A 20,851-nucleotide genomic window follows, 5' to 3' on the forward strand; every position below is an offset into this window, starting at 1 on the left:
GTGGAACAATGGTTAGCACTGCTGCCTCACAGCTCCAGACACCCGGGTTTAATTCCGGCTTCAGGTGACTGTCTGTGTGGACTTCCTCCCAGTGTCTGCGTGGGTTTCCTATGGGCGCTCTGGTTTCCTCCCAAAGTCCAAAGATGAGCAGGTTAGCTGGATTGGCCGTGCTAAATTGCCCTTTGTGTCCAAAAGGTTAGGTGGGGGTACTGGTGAAGATGTAGGCTTAAGTAGGATGATTAATCCAAGGGCCGGTGCAGACCTGATGGGCCAAACGGCCTCCTTCTGCACTGTAAATTCTATGATTCTGTGGAAAAACAAATAATTTGAAATACAATCAATGGACAAGCACATTGTTCAGAGTGTAAAACCAGCTGTTGATTTTCACAGCTGTACGGTGATTCTGCCCTTTGAGCTAAACAACGTGAATTATTTATGTTTATATTTTTTGTGGTGTGTGGATCTCGCTGGCAAAGCCAGCATTTGTTGGCCATCCCTAATTGCCCTAGAGATCAACTTCATTGTTGTGTGTCTGGATGGGGATCTGGAGTCACGTGTAGACCAGACCAGGTAAGGACGGCAGATTTCCTTCCCTAAAGGATATTGGAGAACCAGATGGGTTTTTTATAAGACAATGTCTTATGGTGGTGACCATCACTGAGACTAGTTTCCAATTCTTGAGGTTTCAAATTGAATTTAGATTCCACCATTGAACCCATGACCCTCAGGTCGGATCCTGCGCCTCGGGATTCCTGTCCTGTGGCATTGCCACTATGCCAAAACCATACTGTCGGAACTAAACATTTACAATTCAGGCAAGAGGTCACATTCAGTCACACACAGGTCCACTTGTATGCAAAATTTATTTGTTAGTTTATATTACAAATCACCCCTACAAGAATGCTTAAACACCATCATTTCACTTCGATGTGTTGGTTCCTTGAGACAGGATTATCACCAGAACATTGCCCTTAAAGGTGAATGGCTACCTTATGTACATTGCCAAATGGCATCGCAATGCTACTAAGACTATCTCAATGTTGGCAGGAACCTGAATTAATAACTAATTTTCAAAGCTGTATAAAAAAGGGCTATTTTTCAGACTCAAAACGAAACTGAATATAAATGCCATTGTTCCTTCAACTTCACAAATGAGGTATTAGAAGCTTTCATTGTATTATTTTGGCAGATGTGGGTAGTTTAAAACAGCAAAGGCCCAGAAACCCCTCTGCTGCTTCTACTCTGAGTTGTCCTCAGCTTGGAACTGAGCTGCAATCGTGCAGTGGAGTTCTCCCTGGGTCATGGGTGGGGGCTGCTGGGAGTAGCAGACCACAAGCCTGGAGCCCTAACCTCCCACACCCTCTATCCCCTCCCGCCCCACAACTTAAGGATCACTATTGGCCCAGCCTGGTCTAGCTCAACATGATGATTACTGTTCTGTATTGTCCCATTTAAACCCAGTGATGTTGCCCTGAACTTAACAGGTGAGGCCTCATCCTCCAGTTAAAGGGAACTTATCCACATGCTTCCAATATTTGGTTCCAGCAAAGGACATCTTCATATTTCAGTCTGGTTAAATGTCACCTGAAAATGGTCTCCTTTGTGATGATGGAACACAGTCAAGGCTGTGAGTAATGTTTGGCTATCAGTGAATAACTTCTCAAATCAATCCCATACTTTGGTTCCTTCCCCATAGCCCTGCAAATCTTCCCCTTGGACAATTTTGAATTCCCCTTTTGAAGGCTGTTCTTGAATCTACTTTCACCCATTGTTCCCCAAATCACAACACCCTGGTTCCTTTGTCAGTGATCTGAAATCTGGGTCTGCTGGTTACTGAACTTCCTGCCACCAGGAGGTTTTTTCCTTAAATGAAGAACCACATTCACAGAACTATTTCGATATGCATTCTCCAATTCAATTAAATGGTTCCATCCAGTATGACAGGTTTTATTCTACTTGGTTACTGCATGCTTGTGTTCCACATGGTCTGCTCGGTACCCATCAGAGATCCTCTATACAATGGGATCTCCATCCTTAACCCGCAGACCATTGATAGTCTGGAACTGTTGAGCATTGGAGAGCAGTTTCAATATCTTGGAAGAGAGGTCTGACTCGTTTCACCACTTAGGACCGTGCACCACATTGATCTCTTCCAATAACACCATCAACGTTGTTTGTCAAAACACAAACCGTATGTCTAATTGCTTGAGTGACGGGCCCTGGAGCTCGAGACACCTCATTGTAAAGGGGTCCCGATGGAGAGATTTCCCTCACTGTAAAGGGTCCTGATGGACAGATTTTCCCTCACTGTAAAGGGGTCCCAATGGAGAGATTTCCCTCACTGTAAAGGGTCCCTGATGGAGAGATTTCCCTCACTGTAAAGGGGTCCCAATGGAGAGATTTCCCTCACTGTAAAGGGTCCCTGATGGAGTGATTTCCCTCACTGTAAAGGGGTCCCGATGGAGAGATTTCCCTCATTGTAAAGGGGTCCCGATGGAGAGATTTCCCTCACTGTAAAGGGTCCTTATGGAGAGATTTCCCTCACTGTAAAGGGTCCCAATGGAGAGATTTCCCTCACTGTAAAGGGTCCCAATGGAGAGATTTCCCTCACTGTAAAGGGTCCCAATGGAGAGATTTCCCTCACTGTAAAGGGTCCCAATGGAGAGATTTCCCTCACTGTAAAGGGGTCCCAATGGAGAGATTTCCCTCACTGTAAAGGGCCCTGATGGAGAGATTTCCCTCACTCTAAAGGGTCCCAATGGAGAGATTTCCCTCACTGTAAAGGGTCCCAATGGAGAGATTTCCCTCACTGTAAAGGGCCCTGATGGAGAGATTTCCCTCACTGTAAAGGGGTCCCAATGGAGAGATTTCCCTCACTGTAAAGGGTCCTGATTGAGAGATTTCCCTCACTGTAATGGGTCCTGATGGAGAGATTTCCCTCACTGTAAAGGGTCCCTGATGGAGAAATTTCCCTCACTGTAAAGGGTCCCAATGGAGAGATTTCCCTCACTGTAAAGGGTCCCTGATGGAGAGATTTCTCTCACTGTAAAGGGTCCCTGATGGAGAGATTTCCCTCACTGTAAAGGGTCCCAATGGAGGGATTTCCCTCACTGTAAAGGGTCCTGATGGAGAGATTTCCCTCACTGTAAAGGGTCCCTGATGGAGAGATTTCCCTCACTGTAAAGGGTCCCAATGGAGATATTTCCCTCACTGTAAAGGGTCCTGATGGAGAAATTTCCCTCACTGTAAAGGGTCCCAATGGAGAGATTTCCCTCACTGTAAAGGGCCCTGATGGAGAGATTTCCCTCACTGTAAAGGGTCCTGATGGAGAGATTTCCCTCACTGTAAAGGGTCCCAATGGAGAGATTTCCCTCACTGTAAAGGGTCCCAATAGAGAGATTTCCCTCACTGTAAAGGGTCCTGATGGAGAGATTTCCCTCACTGTAAAGGGTCCCTGATGGAGAGATTTCCCTCACTGTAAAGGGCCCTGATGGAGAGATTTCCCTCACTGTAAAGGGTCCCAATGGAGAGATTTCCCTCACTGTAAAGGGTCCTGATGGAGAGATTTCCCTCACTGTAAAGGGTCCCAATGGTGAGATTTCCCTCACTGTAAAGGGTCCTGATGGAGAGATTTCCCTCACTGTAAAGGGTCCCTGATGGAGAGATTTCCCTCACTGTAAAGGGCCCTGATGGAGAGATTTCCCTCACTGTAAAGGGTCCCAATGGAGAGATTTCCCTCACTGTAAAGGGTCCCTGATGGAGAGATTTCCCTCACTGTAAAGGGTCCTGATGGAGAGATTTCCCTCACTGTAAAGGGTCCCAATGGTGAGATTTCCCTCACTGTAAAGGGTCCTGATGGAGAGATTTCCCTCACTGTAAAGGGTCCCTGATGGAGAGATTTCCCTCACTGTAAAGGGTCCTGATGGAGAGATTTCCCTCACTGTAAAGGGTCCCTGATGGAGAGATTTTCCTCACTGTAAAGGGTCCCAATGCAGAGATTTTTCTCTCACTGTAAATGGTCCTGATGGAGAGATTTCCCTCACTGTAAAGGGTCCTGATGGAGAGATTTCCCTCACTGTAAAGGGTCCTGATGGAGAGATTTCCCTCACTGTAAAGGGTCCCTGATGGAGAGATTTCCCTCACTGTAAAGGGCCCTGATGGAGAGATTTCCCTCACTGTAAAGGGTCCTGATGGAGAGATTTCCCTCACTGTAAAGGGTCCCAATGGAGAGATTTCCCTCACTGTAAAGGGTCCTGATGGAGAGATTTCCCTCACTGGAAAGGGTCCCAATGCAGAGATTTTTCTCTCACTGTAAATGGTCCTGATGGAGAGATTTCCCTCACTGTAAAGGGTCCTGATGGAGAGATATCCATTTGGGGCAGCAGGGTAGCATGGTGGTTAGCATAAATGCTTCACAGCTCCAGGGTCCCAGGTTCGGTTCCCGGCTGGGTCACTGTCTGTGTGGAGTCTGCACATCCTCCCCGTGTGTGCCTGGGTTTCCTCCGGGTGCTCCGGTTTCCTCCCACAGTCCAAAGATGTGCGGGTTAGGTGTATTGGCCATGCTAAATTGCCCGTAGTGTTCTTAAAAGTAAGGTTAAGGGTTGGGGGGTTGTTGGGTTGCGGGTATAGGGTAGAAACGTGGGTTTGGGTAGGGTGATCATGGCTCGGCACAACATCGAGGGCCGAAGGGCCTGTTCTGTGCTGTACTGTTCTATATTCTATATCCCTCACTGTAAAGGGTCCTAATGGAGATATTTCCCTCACTGTAAAAGTTCCCAATTGAAAGATTTCCCTTGCTGTAAAGGATCCTGATGGAGAGATTTCCCTCAATGTAAAGGGTCCCAATAGAGGGATTTCCCTCACTGTAAAGGGTCCTGATGGAGAGATTTCCCTCACTGTAAAGGGCCCTGATGGAGAGATTTCCCTCACTGTAAAGGGTCCCAATGGAGAGATTTCCCTCACTGTAAAGGGTCCTGATGGAGAGATTTCCCTCACTGTAAAGGGCCCTGATGGAGAGATTTCCCTCACTGTAAAGGGCCCTGATGGAGAGATTTCCCTCACTGTAAAGGGCCCCAATGGAGGGATTTCCCTCACTGTAAAGGGTCCCAATGGAGAGATTTCCCTCACTGTAAAGGGTCCCAATGGAGGGATTTCCCTCACTGTATAGGTTCCCAATGGAGAGATTTCCCTCACTGTAAAGGGTCCCAATGGAGAGATTTCCCTCACTGTAAAGGGTCCCTGATGGAGAGATTTCCCTCACTGTAAAGGGTCCTGATGGAGAGATTTCCCTCACTGTAAAGGGTCCCTGATGGAGAGATTTCCCTCACTGTAAAGGATCCCAATGGAGAGATTTCCCTCACTGTAAAGGGTCCTGATGGAGAGATTTCCCTCACTGTAAAGGTTCCCAATGGAGAGATTTCCCTCACTGTAAAGGATCCCAATGGAGAGATTTCCCTCACTGTAAAGGGCCCTGATGGAGAGATTTCCCTCACTGTAAAGGGTCCCTGATGGAGAGATTTCCCTCACTGTAAAGGATCCCAATGGAGAGATTTCCCTCACTGTAAAGGGTCCCAATGGAGAGATTTCCCTCACTGTAAAGGGGTCCCAATGGAGAGATTTCCCTCACTGTAAAGGGCCCTGATGGAGAGATTTCCCTCACTGTAAAGGATCCCAATGGAGAGATTTCCCTCATTGTAAAGGGTCCTGATGGAGAGATTTCCCTCACTGTAAAGGATCCCAATGGAGAGATTTCCCTCACTGTAAAGGGCCCCTGATGGAGAGATTTCCCTCACTGTAAAGGGTCCTGATGGAGAGATTTCCCTCACTGTAAAGGGTCCCAATGGAGAGATTTCCCTCACTGTAAAGGGTCCCAATGGAGAGATTTCCCTCACTGTAAAGGGTCCCTGATGGAGAGATTTCCCTCACTGTAATGGGCCCTGATGGAGAGATTTCCCTCACTGTAAAGGATCCCAATGGAGAGATTTCCCTCACTGTAAAGGGTCCCTATGGAGAGATTTCCCTCACTGTAAAGGGTCCTGATGGAGAGATTTCCCTCACTGTAAAGGGTCCCAATGGAGAGATTTCCCTCACTGTAAAGGGTCCCAATGGAGAGATTTCCCTCACTGTAAAGGGTCCCAATGGAGAGATTTCCCTCACTGTAAAGGGTCCCAGATGGAGAGATTTCCCTCACTGTAAAGGGTCCCAATGGAGAGATTTCCCTCACTGTAAAGGGTCCTGATGGAGAGATTTCCCTCACTGTAAAGGGCCCTGATGGAGAGATTTCCCTCACTGTAAAGGGTCCTGATGGAGATATTTCCCTCACTGTAAAGGGTCCCTGATGGAGAGATTTCCCTCACTGTAAAGGGTCCTGATGGAGAGATTTCCCTCACTGTAAAGGGTCCCTATGGAGAGATTTCCCTCACTTGTAAAGGGGTCCCAATGGAGAGATTTCCCTCACTGTAAAGGGCCCTGATGGAGAGATTTCCCTCACTGTAAAGGGTCCCAATAGAGGATTTCCCTCACTGTAAAGGGCCCTGATGGAGAGATTTCCCTCACTGTAAAGGGCCCTGATGGAGAGATTTCCCTCACTGTAAAGGGTCCCTAATGGAAAGATTTCCCCCACTGTAAAGGGTCCCTGATGGAGAGATTTCCCTCACTGTAAAGGGTCCCAATGGAGAGATTTCCCTCACTGTAAAGGGTCCTGATGGAGAGATTTCCCTCACTGTAAAGGGTCCTGAATGGAGAGATTTCCCTCACTTGTAAAGGGTCCCAATGGAGAGATTTCCCTCACTGTAAAGGGGTCCCAATGGAGAGATTTCCCTCACTGTAAAGGGTCCCTGATGGAGAGATTTCCCTCACTGTAAAGGATCCCAATGGAGAGATTTCCCTCACTGTAAAGGGTCCCAATGGAGAGATTTCGCTCACTGTAAAGGGTCCCAATGGAGAGATTTCCCTCACTGTAAAGGGTCCCTGATGGAGAGATTTCCCTCACTGTAAAGGGTCCCAATGGAGAGATTTCGCTCACTGTAAAGGGTCCCAATGGAGAGATTTCCCTCACTGTAAAGGGTCCCAATGGAGAGATTTCCCTCACTGTAAAGGGTCCCAATGGAGAGATTTCCCTCACTGTAAAGGGGTCCCAATGGAGAGATTTCCCTCACTGTAAAGGGCCCTGATGGAGAGATTTCCCTCACTGTAAAGGGCCCTGATGGACAGATTTCCCTCACTGTAAAGGGTCCCAATGGAGGGATTTCCCTCACTGTAAAGGGTCCCAATGGAGAGATTTCCCTCACTGTAAAGGGTCCCTGATGGAGAGATTTCCCTCACTGTAAAGGGCCCTGATGGAGAGATTTCCCTCACTGTAAAGGGGTCCCTGATGGAGAGATTTCCCTCACTGTAAAGGGCCCTGATGGAGAGATTTCCCTCACTGTAAAGGGTCCTGATAGAGAGATTTCGCTCACTGTAAAGGGTCCTGATGGAGAGATTTCCCTCACTGTAAAGGGTCCCAATGGAGAGATTTCCCTCACTGTAAAGGGTCCTGATGGAGAGATTTCCCTCACTGTAAAGGGGTCCCGATGGAGAGATTTCCCTCACTGTAAAGGGTCCCTGATGGTGAGATTTCCCTCACTGTAAAGGATCCTGATGGAGAGATTTCCCTCACTGTAAAGGGTCCTGATGGAGAGATTTTCCTCACTGTAAAGGGTCCTGATGGAGAGATTTCCCTCACTGTAAAGGATCCCAATGGAGAGATTTCCCTCACTGTAAAGGGCCCTGATGGAGAGATTTCCCTCACTGTAAAGGGTCCCAATGGAGAGATTTCCCTCACTGTAAAGGATCCCAATGGAGAGATTTCCCTCACTGTAAAGGGCCCTGATAGAGAGATTTCCCTCACTGTAAAGGGTCCCAATGGAGAGATTTCCCTCACTGTAAAGGGTCCCGATGGAGAGATTTCCCTCACTGTAAAGGGTCCCAATAGAGAGATTTCCCTCACTGTAAAGGGCCCTGATGGAGAGATTTCCCTCACTGTAAAGGGTCCCAATGGAGAGATTTCCCTCACTGTAAAGGGTCCCTGATGGAGAGATTTCGCTCACTGTAAAGGGTCCCTGATGGAGAGATTTCCCTCACTGTAAAGGGTCCCAATGGAGAGATTTCCCTCACTGTAAAGGGCCCTGATGGAGAGATTTCGCTCACTGTAAAGGGTCCCTGATGGAGAGATTTCCCTCACTGTAAAGGGCCCTGATGGAGAGATTTCCCTCACTGTAAAGGGTCCCGATAGAGAGATTTCCCTCACTGTAAAGGGCCCTGATGGAGAGATTTCCCTCACTGTAAAGGGTCCTGATGGAGAGATTTCCCTCACTGTAAAGGATCCCAATGGAGAGATTTCCCTCACTGTAAAGGTTCCCAATGGAGAGATTTCCCTCACTGTAAAGGGTCCTGATGGAGAGATTTCTCTCACTGTAAAGGGTCCCTGATGGAGAGATTTCCCTCACTGTAAAGGGTCCCTGATGGAGAGATTTCTCTCACTGTAAAGGGTCCCTGATGGAGAGATTTCCCTCACTGTAAAGGGTCCCAATGGAGAGATTTCCCTCACTGTAAAGGGTCCTGATGGAGAGATTTCCCTCACTGTAAAGGGTCCCAATGGAGAGATTTCCCTCACTGTAAAGGGTCCCAATGGAGAGATTTCCCTCACTGTAAAGGGTCCTGATGGAGAGATTTCCCTCATTGTAAATGGTCCTGATGGAGAGATTTCCCTCATTGTAAATGGTCCTGATGGTGAGATTTCCCTCACTGTAAAGGGTCCTGATGGAGAGATTTCCCTCACTGTAAAGGGTCCCAATGGAGAGATTTCCCTCACTGTAAAGGGTCCTGATGGAGAGATTTCCCTCACTGTAAAGGGTCCCTATGGAGAGATTTCCCTCACTGTAAAGGGTCCTGATGGTGAGATTTCCCTCACTGTGAAGGGTCCCAATGGAGAGATTTCCCTCACTGTAAAGGGTCCTGATGGTGAGATTTCCCTCACTGTGAAGGGTCCCAATGGAGAGATTTCCCTCACTGCAAAGGGCCCCTGATGGAGGGATTTCCCTCACTGTAAAGGGTCCTGATGGAGAGATTTCCCTCACTGTAAAGGGTCCCGATGGAGAGATTTCCCTCACTGTAAAGGGTCCTGATGGAGAGATTTCCCTCACTGTAAAGGGCCCTGATGGAGTGATTTCCCTCACTGTAAAGGGTCCCTGATGGAGAGATTTCCCTCACTGTAAAGGGTCCTGATGGAGAGATTTCCCTCACTGTAAAGGGCCCCAATGGAGAGATTTCCCTCACTGTGAAGGGTCCCAATGGAGTGATTTCCCTCACTGTAAAGGGTCCCAATGGAGAGATTTCCCTCACTGTAAAGGGCCCTGATGGAGAGATTTCCCTCACTGTAAAGGGTCCTGATGGAGAGATTTCCCTCACTGTAAAGGGTCCTGATGGAGAGATTTCCCTCACTGTAAAGGGTCCTGATGGAGAGATTTCCCTCACTGTAAAGGGTCCCAATGGAGAGATTTCCCTCACTGTAAAGGGTCCCAATGAGAAATCTTCCTCTCAGAAAGGGATCCTAGCACGGTGGCACAGTGGTTAGCATTGCTGCCTACGGCGCTGAGGACCTGCGTTCGAATCCCGGCCCTGGGTCACTGTCCGTGTGGAGTTTGCACATTCTCCCCGTGTCTGCGTGGGTTTCAGCCCCACCACCCAAAGATGTGCAGAGTAGGCGGATTGGCCACGCTAAATTGCCCCTTAATTGGAAAAAATAATTGGGTACTCTAAATTTATTTATTTTTAAAAGAAAGGGATCATGATTTTGGGGGGGGGGGGACACATTTGTACATAATTGGATAAATCATGGGCAGCACGGTAGCACAGTGGTTAGCTCTGTTGCTTCACAGCTCCAGGGTCCCGGGTTCGATTCCTGGCTTGAGTCACTATCTTTGTGGAGTCTGCACGTTCTCCCTGTGTCTGCATGGGTTTCCTCCGGGTGCTCCGGTTTCCTCCCACAAGTCCCGAAAGACATGCTCAGTGTTCCCGAACAGGTGCCGGAATGTGGCGACTAGGGGCTTTTCACAGTAATGTCATTGCAGTGTTAATGTAAATCTACTTGTGACAATAATAAAGATTATTATTATTAAATGAAACAATCAGATAGATATCACAGCTGATTAAATAAATGTAAACTTTAAGACTGTACATCCAATAATGAGGCAGAAGTGTTTAGCGCAAGAATCAGCGTCTATTCAGTACGTTTTCTTCACCCTCACACTGAACACTGCAGAGGTAATGAGGGATCTTTGTTCTGCTGCTCCATTGTTTGGTGGAGATGTGGTAAGGGATGGGCCGATGTCTGAATCAGTTTCTTCAAATGACAGCCTCTCCGTCTCTGCTTTGGACTCTGCCTCTGGGCCTTCCAGGTTAGATAGTTACCAATTTGTCAATCATACTGTGGGAGGCAACAGAAAACCCAGCTTTAATATAATGTCAGGTTTGCATAGAACTAATTTACAACGCAGAAAACGGATATAAGCCCATGCTGTCAAACATCTTCATCCAATCCAAACGAGTAACATTCTACTATCCTTCATCCGGGAGGCAGAGGGGGTGATAGAGAAGACTTACAGGGAGGTAGCCACACCCAAGGTACAGGACAAGAGTATCTGGGTTACAGTCAGGGGAAGGAAAACGAATGGGCAGACAGTGCAGGGACCCCTCGTGGCCATTCCCCTTCAAGTATACCGTTTTGGATGCTGGTGGGGGGATGACCTACCGGGGGAAGGCCCCAGCGGCCAGGTCTCTGGCACTGAGCCTGGCTCAGTGGCTCAAAAGGGAAGGGGGGAGATAGGAGACTCCATGGTTCAGGGAATAGATAGGAGATTCTGTGGTCGCGAGCGAGACTCCCGGAAGGTATGTTGCCTCCCGGGTGCCAAGGCCAGGGATGTTTCGGATCGTGTCTTCAGGATCCTGAAGGGGGAGGGTGAGCAGCCAGAAGTCGTGGTGCACATAGGCACCAACGGCAGCTAAGAAATGGGATGAGGAACTAAAAAGTGATTTTAGGGAGTTAGGTTGGAAGCTAAAGAGCAGGACAAGCAGATCAGGATTGCTACCGGTGCCATATGCAAGTGAGGCAAGGAACAGAGAGCGAGTGCAGCTGAACACACGGCTACAGGGCTGGTGCAGGAGGGAAGGCTTCAGATATGGGGAACATTGGGATACCTTCTGGGGAAGGTGGGACCTGTACGTGAAGGACGGATTGCACCTAAACTGGAGGGGCACCAATATCCTGGGTGGGAGGTTTGCTAGAGCTCTTTGGGAGGGTTTAAACTAGTTCGGCAGGGGGTGGGAACCAGAGCGATGGATCAGAGGATAGAGGAGCTGTTCAACAGGCAGAAATATTCTGCAGCAAGTCTGTGAGGAAAGATAGACAGTTGATAGGGCAAAGTTGCATTCAGTGGAATGGCTTAAAGTGTGTCTGTTTCAATGCAAGGAGTTTCAGGAATAAGGGAGATGAACTTACAGCATGGATCAGTACTTGGAACTACCATGTTGTGGCCATTACGGAGACATGGATTTCACAGGGGCAGGAATGGTTGTTAGATGTTCCAGGGTTTAGATGTTTTCAGAAGAATAGGGAGGGAGGTAAAAGAGGAGGGGGAGTGGCACTGTTAATTAGGGAGTGCATCACAGCTGCAGAAAGTAGGTAGTTGAGGAGGGCTTGTCTACTGAGTCAGTTTGGGTGGAAAGTCAGAAACAAGAAAGGAGCAGTCACTTTATTGGGAGTTTTCTATAGGCCCTCCAAAAGCAGCAGAGAGATAAAGGAACGGGTTGGGCGGCAGATCTTGGAAAGGTGCAGAAGTAACAAGAGTTGTTGGAATGGGTGACTTCAACTTGTCTAATATTGACTGGAACCTCCTTAGTGCAAATGGTTTGGATGGAGCAGATTTTGTCAGGTGTGTACAGGAAGGAATCCTGACTCAATATGTAGATAGGCCGACTAGGGGAGAGGCCATGTTGGATTTGGTGCTTGGCAACGAACAAGGCCAGGTGTCAGATGTCTCGGTAGGAGAGCATTTCGGTGACAGTGACTACAACTCCTTGACCTTGACCATAGTCATGGAGAGGGATAGGAACACACAGTATGGGAAGGTATTTAATTGGGGAGAGGAAATTATACGGCTATTAGACAGGAGCTGAGGAGCATAAAGTGGGAACAATTGTTCTTGGGGAAATGCACAACAGTAATGTGGAGATTGTTTAAGGAGCACTTGCTGTTGGTGCTGAATTGTTTTCTCCCACTGAGACGAGGAAGGAATGGTAAGGTGAAGGAGCCTTGGATGACAAGAGAAGTGGGGCTTCTAGTCAAGAGGAAGAAGGAAGCTTATGCAAGGTTGAGGAAGCAAGGATCTGATTCGGCTCTCGAGGTAGCCAGGAAGGAATGCAAAAATGGACTGAGGAGAGCTAGAAGGGGGCATGAAAAAGCTCTGGCGGGAAGGATTAGGGAAAACCCCAAAGCGTTCTACACTTATGTGAGAAATAAGAGGATGATCAGAGTGAGAGTCGGGCTGATCAGGGATAGTGGAGGGAACTGTGCCTAGAGTCTGAGGAGATGGGGAGGTCCTAAATGAATACTTTGCTTCAGTATTCACTAGAAAGAGGGACCTTGTTGCTCATGAGAACAGCGTGAAACAGGTTAATAGACTCAAACAGGTTGATATGTAGAAGGAGGATGTGCAGGAAGTTTTGAAAAGCATCAGGATAGATAAGTCCCCTGGGCCAGACGGGATATACCCAAGGTTACTACAGGAAGCGAGGGAGGAGATTTCTGCACTGTTAGCGATGATCTTTGTGTCCTCACTCTCCACTGGAGTAGTACCGGATGATTGGAGGGAGGCGAATGTTGTTCCCCTGTCCAAGAAAGGGAATAGGGAAATCCCGGGGAATTACAGACCCATCAGTCTTACATCTGTGGTAAGAAAATATTGGAATGGATTCTGAGAGATAGGATTTATGATTATTTAGAAAAACATAGTTTGATTAAAGATAGTCAGCATGGCTTTGTGAGGGGCAGGTCATGCCTCACAAGCCTCATTGAACACTTTGAGGATGTGACGAGACACATTGATGAAGGTCGGGCAGTGGATGTGGTGCATATGGATTTCAGTAAGGCATTTGATAAGGTTCCCCATGGTAGGCTCATTCAGAAAGTTAGGGGGCATGGGACACACGGACATTTGGCTGCCTGTTTAAGAGCCGCGAGGGTTTACTGCAGCTTTATAAAACCCTGGTTAGACCACACTTGGAATATTGTGTCCAGTTCTGGTCGCCTCATTATAGGAAGGATGTGGATGCTTTGGAGAGGGTGCAGAGGAGATTTACCAGGATGCTGCCTGGATTGGAGGGCATGTCTTATGAAGAAAGGTTGAGGGAGTTGGGGCTTTTCTCACTGGAGCGAAGAAGGCAGAGAGGTGACTTGATAGAGGTGTACAAGGTGATGAGGGACATGGATAGAGTGGATAGCCAGAGACTTTTCCCCAGGGTGGAAATGGCTGTCACAAGGGGACAGAATTTTAAGGTGATTGGAGGAAGGTATAGGAGAGATGTCAGAGGAAGGTTCTTTACACAGAGAGTGGTGGGTGTGTGGAATGCACTGCCAGCAGAGGTGGTGGAGTCAGAGTCATTAGGGACATTTAAGCAACTCTTAGACAGGCACATGGCCAGCAGTAAATTGAAGTGGTGTAGGTTAGGTTGATCTTAGATTAGGATGAATGGTCGGCACAACATTGTGGGCTGAAGGGCCTGTACTGTGCTGTACTGTTTTATGTTCTATGTTCTATGTTCTTTCCTTCACTCCTTCATTCCTTCATCTACTCATCCCGTATGTGTCATCACCAATTCTGACCATCTGCACACACAGTCCCCAATCCCAACCAGTTCACATCAAAGCCACTCAGCTCCAGACCTTTTGACAGCTTTTGTGCAAACATTGTGATGTGACCATCATTTCACTCTGAGACACGAGTTGGAGTAAACTGTGGCTTTAATCGGCTTACAACTGAGCCTGCCTGTGACTGCACGATACTGAGGGTGGTCTCGCAGGACCGCAGCACTTATACTCCCTAAAGGGGGCGGAGCCAAGGGCGGAGCCGTGTATATGCTCCTCATCTCCCCCTGTGGGCAGAGCCACACAGTGCCTCACAGATGGGACCCAGTTAGGCTTTGGAAAGCGACCTCTAACAAGGTCACTAGTTTTACCGTGTCCTCCAGGTCCTGGGCTCCTTTCTCAAGGAGACTCTGCTGCACATAATTTGATCAGACCCCTGCAACGTACACGTCTCGGACGGCGAGTTCCATGTGCTGAGTGGCTGTCACGGCCTGGTAGTTACATTTGCACGCGAGGGCTTTGAGGTCGCGCAGATAGTCATCTAGCGACTCCCCAGGGCGCTGGCGACGAGTTGTGAAGATGTGTCGCGCGTAGACTTCGTTCACGGGCCGCATGTACAGGCGTTCGAGTATCGCGAGGGCCTCAGTATAAGAGTTAGCTTCATCAAGTTGAGTAGAAATACGATGGTTCACCCTTGCGTGGAGAAGACTTAGTTTCTGTTCATCTGTAATGGAGGAAGTCGTCGACGCAGCCAGGTAGGCCTTGAAGCACCAAAGCCAATGCAAAAAATATTCTTTTGCCTCTGCGGCCTGTGGATCGAGTTCCAGTCGGTCAGGTTTGAGGGCTGATTCCATAGTAGTTCTTTAAGTCGATTAAATTGATGTGACCATCATTTCACTCTGAGACACGAGTTGGAGTAAACTGTGGCTTGAATCGGCTTACAACTGAGCCTGCCTGTGACTGCACAATACTGAGGGCGGTCTCACATGACCGCAGCACTTAAACTCCCTAAAGGGGGCGGAGCCTAGGGCGGAGCCCTGTACATGCACGTCATCTCCCCCTGTGGGCAGAGCCGTGCAGCAACTCACAGATGGGGCCCACAGGGCCTACAGTAAGGTACTGTGTGAATTACCAGTTACACATTCACCACACATTGACAAAGAGGAACATTTCAGAGGTGAGGGGAGAGTGACTGCCCTCGACCTAAAGACAGAGGGTGGGATTCCTCGGTCTCTGACGCCGAACCCCGCTTGCGCCAAAATCGGGGGCCACGCCGCTTTCGCATTGCTCCGCCCCCTCCATAGCAGTGTACTCCAGAAGTATGCCTCACACTGTATCAACGGCCTCAGGACGTTACCTGAGACCCTCCCCCCGATGCTCCACCCCCACCAACCGGCCGAGTTCCCGGCAGCGTTGGCTATGTCTGCTATTTTTTGTTGCAAACTCGTGTGGCAGCTGCGGACTCAGTCCAGGGAGAGCCGATTCTCAGGCAGGGAGGACTTTGGCAGGGGCTGGGGGCACAATGGGGTTTCAATGTCCTCCCCGTGTGTGCGTGGGTTTCCTCCGGGTGCTCCGGTTTCCTCCCACAGTCCAAAGATGGGCAGGTTAGGTGGATTGGCCATGCTAAATTGCCCATAGTGTCCTAAAAAGTAAGGTTAAGGGGGGGGGGGGGGGGGGGGGGGGGGGTTGTTGGGTTACGGGTATAGGGTGGATACGTGGGTTTGAGTAGGGTGATCATGGCTCGGCACAACATCGAGGGCCGAAGGGCCTGTTCTGTGCTGTACTGTTCTATGTTCTATGTTCTAATGTGAGTTCACAGGCTGTGTTTGCTGTAGTTTCAATGTGAGTTCACATACTGTGTTTGCTGTAGTTTCAATGTGTGTTCACAGACTGTGTTATTGTAGTTTCAATGTGATTTCACAGACTGTGTTTGTAGTTTCAATGTGAGTTCACAGGCTGCGTTTGCTGTAGTTTCAATGTGAGTTCACAGACTGTGTTATTGTAGTTTCAATGTGAGTTCACAGACTGTGTTTGCTGTAGTTTCAATGTGAGTTCACAGGCTGTGTTTGCTGTAGTTTCAATGTGAGTTCACAGACTGTGTTTGCTGTAGTTTCAATGTGAGTTCACAGACTGTGTTTGCTGTAGTTTCAATGTGAGTTCACAGACTGTTTGCTGTAGTTTCAATGTGAGTTCACAGACTGTGTTTGCTGTAGTTTCAATGTGAGTTCACAGACTGTGTTTGCTGTAGTTTCAATGTGAGTTCACAGACTGTGTTTGCTGTAGTTTCAATGTGAGTTCACAGGCTGTGTTTGCTGTAGTTTCAATGTGAGTTCACAGACTGTTTTTGCTGTAGTTTCAATGTGAGTTCACAGACTGTGTTTGTAGTTTCAATGTGAGTTCACAGACTGTGTTTGCTGTAGTTTCAATGTGAGTTCACAAACTGTGTTTGCTGTAGTTTCAATGTGAGTTCACAGACTGTGTTTGCTGTAGTTTCAATGTGAGTTCAAAGACTGTGTTTGCTATAGTTTCAATGTGAGTTCACAGGCTGTGTTTGCTGTAGTTTCAATGTGAGTTCACAGGCTGTGTTTGCTGTAGTTTCAATGTGAGTTCACAGACTGTGTTTGCTGTAGTTTCAATGTGAGTTCACAGGCTGTGTTTGCTGTAGTTTCAATGTGAGTTCACAGACTGTGTTTGCTGTAGTTTCAATGTGAGTTCACAAACTGTGTTTGCTATAGTTTCAATGTGAGTTCACAGACTGTGTTTGCTGTAGTTTCAATGTGAGTTCAAAGACTGTGTTTGCTGTAGTTTCAATGTGAGTTCACAGACTGTGTTTGCTGTAGTTTCAATGTGAGTTCACAGACTGTGTTTGCTATAGTTTCAATGTGAGTTCACAGACTGTTTTTGCTGTAGTTTCAATGTGAGTTCACAGACTGTTTTTGCTGTAGTTTCAATGTGAGTTCACAGACTGTTTTTGCTGTAGTTTCAATGTGAGTTCACAGGCTGTGTTTGCTGTAGTTTCAATGTGAGTTCACAGGCTGTGTTTGCTGTAGTTTCAATGTGAGTTCACAGACTGTTTTTGCTGTAGTTTCAATGTGAGTTCACAGACTGTTTTTGCTGTAGTTTCAATGTGAGTTCACAGACTGTTTTTGCTGTAGTTTCAATGTGAGTTCACAGACTGTTTTTGCTGTAGTTTCAATGTGAGTTCACAGACTGTGTTTGCTGTAGTCTCAATGTGAGTTCACAGACTGTTTTTGCTGTAGTTTCAATGTGAGTTCACAGACTGTTTTTGCTGTAGTTTCAATGTGAGTTCACAGACTGTGTTTGCTGTAGTTTCAATGTTAGTTCACAGACTGTTTTTGCTGTAGTTTCAATGTGAGTTCACAGACTGTGTTTGCTGTAGTTTCAATGTGAGTTCACAGACTGTGTTTGCTGTAGTTTGCATATGGATTGAGAGAGCCGGGTTTGCAGGAAACCACAAACTCTGCCGGCATTTCGAACTGTTTTATTGTGACAGAGGTAACACCATTTACTCTGGAAATCTAAACTGTATGTGCCGTTAACTCATGAAGTCTCTGTACATTGATACTCAGTCTGTGGTATGCTTACTACCAGCAGTCAGCAGAACTGACAAGCCCATCTGCAACATTGCCTTTCCCAGCCCCAGTGTGCCGCGCCTTTCAATCACTCTCTGACTCAGTCAGAAGTCTCCTTACCAATACAGATAGTAGAAAAAGGAGATCAGGAAGAAGGACATCTTGCACCAGGCTTCCTTCTGGCAGTAGTTGAGGGTCTCATCATTCATCACTGTCGCTGGGTCATACATTAACTCGTTACTATCCGTGGGGCTGTGAAAATATCTGCAACACACAAAAGGCAAACCACCTGCTGGCATTTACCTCTTTGAAATTCCCTCTGAAAATCCCTCCCATCGCCAAATCACTCTTCTCCGTAATGCTCAACTCTTAACAAATCTACTGGTCATTATCTGTCTCCTCCTTCATTCTTTAGCTCAGCATTGATTTGAATTGGGAGCAGAGGTTGCAGAAAGGATCCTGAGTGGTGGTTTGGACATAGTGCGACTGGGAGAAGAGCAGTCAGAATAACAGAGCGTGAGTAAGAGTGGGACTGGGATCGGAGCTGGGAGGATACAGAGAGTGAGAAAGAGTGAGACTGAGATCGTAGCTGGGAGGATACAGAGAGTGAGAAAGAGTGAGACTGAGATTGGAGCTGGGAGGATACAGAGTAAGAAAGGGTGAGACTGAGATCGGAGCTGGGAGGATACAGAGTGAGAAAGAGTGAGACTGAGATTGGAGCTGGGAGGATACAGAGTGAGTAAGAGTGAGACTGAGATCGGAGCTGGGAGGATACAGAGTGAGAAAGAGTGAGACTGAGATCGGAGCTGGGAGGATACAGAGTGAGAAAGAGTGAGACTGAGATCGGAGCTGGGAGGATACAGAGAGTGAGAAAGAGTGAGACTGAGATCGGAGCTGGGAGGATACAGAGAGTGAGAAAGAGTGAGACTGAGATCGGAGCTGGGAGGATACAGAGTGAGAAAGAGTGAGACTGAGATCGGAGCTGGGAGGATACAGAGTGAGAAAGAGTGAGACTGAGATCGGAGCTGGGAGGATACAGAGTGAGAAAGAGCGAGACTGAGATCGGAGCTGGGAGGATACAGAGTGAGAAACAGTGAGACTGAGATCGGTGCTGGGAGGATACAGAGTGAGAAAGAGTGAGACTGAGATCGGAGCTGGGAGGATACAGAGTGAGAAAGAGTGAGACTGAGATCGGTGCTGGGAGGATACAGAGTGAGAAAGAGCGAGACTGAGATCGGAGCTGGGAGGATACAGAGTGAGAAAGAGCAAGACTGAGATCGGAGCTGGGAGGATAAAGAGTGAGAAAGAGTGAGACTGAGATCGGTGCTGGGAGGATAAAGAGTGAGAAAGAGTGAGACTGAGATCGGTGCTGGGAGGATACAGAGTGAGAAAGAGCGAGACTGAGATCGGAGCTGGGAGGATACAGAGTGAGAAAGAGCAAGACTGAGATCGGAGCTGGGAGGGTAAAGAGCGAGACTGAGATCGGAGCTGGGATGGTACAGAGTGAGAAAGGGTGAGGCTGAGATCGGAGCTGGGAGGGTACAGAGTGAGAAAGAGCGAGACTGAGATCGGAGCTGGGAGGATACCGAGTGAGAAAGAGCGAGACTGAGATCGGAGCTGGGAGGGTACAGAGTGAGAAAGAGCGAGACTGAGATCGGAGCTGGGAGGATACAGAGAGTGAGAAAGAGCGAGACTGTGATCGGAGCTGGGAGGGTACAGAGTGAGAAAGAGTGAGACTGAGATCGGAGCTGGGAGGATACCGAGTGAGAAAGAGCGAGACTGAGATCGGAGCTGGGAGGATACCGAGTGAGAAAGAGCAAGACTGAGATTGGAGTTGGGAGGATACAGAGTGAGAAAGAGCAAGACTGAGATCGGAGCTGGGAGGGTAAAGAGTGAGACTGAGATCGGAGCTGGGATGGTACAGAGTGAGAAAGGGTGAGGCTGAGATCGGAGCTGGGAGCGTAAAGAGAGTGAGAAAGAGTTAGACTGAGATCGGAGCTGGGAGGATACCGAGTGAGAAAGAGCAAGACTGAGATCGGAGCTGGGAGGATACAGAGCGAGACTGAGATCGGAGCTGGGAGGGTAAAGAGTGAGAAAGAGTGAGACTGAGATCGGAGCGGGGAGGATACAGAGTGAGAAAGAGCGAGACTGAGATCGGAGCTGGGAGGGTAAAGAGTGAGAAAGAGGTAGACTGAGATCGGAGCTGGGAGGATACAGAGTGAGAAAGAGTGAGACTGAGATCGGAGCTGGGAGGATACCGAGTGAGAAAGAGCGAGACTGAGATCGGAGCTGGGAGGATACCGAGTGAGAAAGAGCAAGACTGAGATCGGAGCTGGGAGGGTACAGAGTGAGACTGAGATCGGAGCTGGGAGGGTAAAGAGTGAGAAAGAGCAAGACTGAGATCGGAGTTGGGAGGATACAGAGTGAGAAACAGCAAGACTGAGATCGGAGCTGGGAGGGTAAAGAGCGAGACTGAGATCGGAGCTGGGATGGTACAGAGTGAGAAAGGGTGAGGCTGAGATCGGAGCTGGGAGGGTAAAGAGTGAGAAAGAGGTAGACTGAGATCGGAGCTGGGAGGATACAGAGTGAGAAAGAGCAAGACTGAGATCGGAGTTGGGAGGATACCGAGTGAGAAAGAGCAAGACTGAGATCGGAGCTGGGAGGGTAAAGAGCGAGACTGAGATCGGAGCTGGGAGGATACAGAGTGAGAAAGAGCGAGACTGAGATCGGAGCTGGGAGGATACAGAGTGAGAAAGAGCAAGACTGAGATCGGAGTTGGGAGGATACCGAGTGAGAAAGAGCAAGACTGAGATCGGAGCTGGGAGGATACAGAGCGAGACTGAGATCGGAGCTGGGAGGGTAAAGAGTGAGAAAGAGTGAGACTGAGATCGGAGCGGGGACGGATACAGAGTGAGAAAGAGTGAGACTGAGATCGGAGCTGGGAGGGTAAAGAGTGAGAAAGAGGTAGACTGAGATCGGAGCTGGGAGGATACAGAGTGAGAAAGAGCAAGACTGAGATCGGAGTTGGGAGGATACCGAGTGAGAAAGAGCAAGACTGAGATCGGAGCTGGGAGGATACAGAGCGAGACTGAGATCGGAGCTGGGAGGGTAAAGAGTGAGAAAGAGTGAGACTGAGATCGGAGCGGGGAGGATACAGAGTGAGAAAGAGCGAGACTGAGATCGGAGCTGGGAGGGTAAAGAGTGAGAAAGAGGTAGACTGAGATCGGAGCTGGGAGGATACAGAGTGAGAAAGAGTGAGACTGAGATCGGAGCTGGGAGGGTAAAGAGTGAGAAAGAGCATGACTGAGATCAGAGCTGGGAGGATACAGAGTGGGAAAGAGTGAGACTGAGATCGGAG

General features: G+C 48.3%; 1 protein-coding gene across 1 annotated transcript in view; it reads right to left on the minus strand.

The window, feature by feature from the left end:
* Nucleotides 1-10,184: 10,184 nt before the first annotated feature.
* Nucleotides 10,185-20,851, minus strand: part of cnih3 (cornichon family AMPA receptor auxiliary protein 3) — an 83,735-nt gene continuing 73,068 nt past the window's right edge. The window contains exons 5-6 of the mRNA XM_038798915.1: nt 17,614-17,757; nt 10,185-10,465 (exon numbers count right to left, since the gene is read on the minus strand). Of these exons, the coding sequence (XP_038654843.1) occupies nt 10,438-10,465; nt 17,614-17,757 (172 nt within the window). The 3' untranslated portion in view covers nt 10,185-10,437. The remainder of the gene's footprint in view (nt 10,466-17,613; nt 17,758-20,851) is intronic.

This window comes from Scyliorhinus canicula, chromosome 6, assembly GCF_902713615.1.
Source record: "Scyliorhinus canicula chromosome 6, sScyCan1.1, whole genome shotgun sequence".
NCBI lineage: Eukaryota > Metazoa > Chordata > Chondrichthyes > Carcharhiniformes > Scyliorhinidae > Scyliorhinus > Scyliorhinus canicula.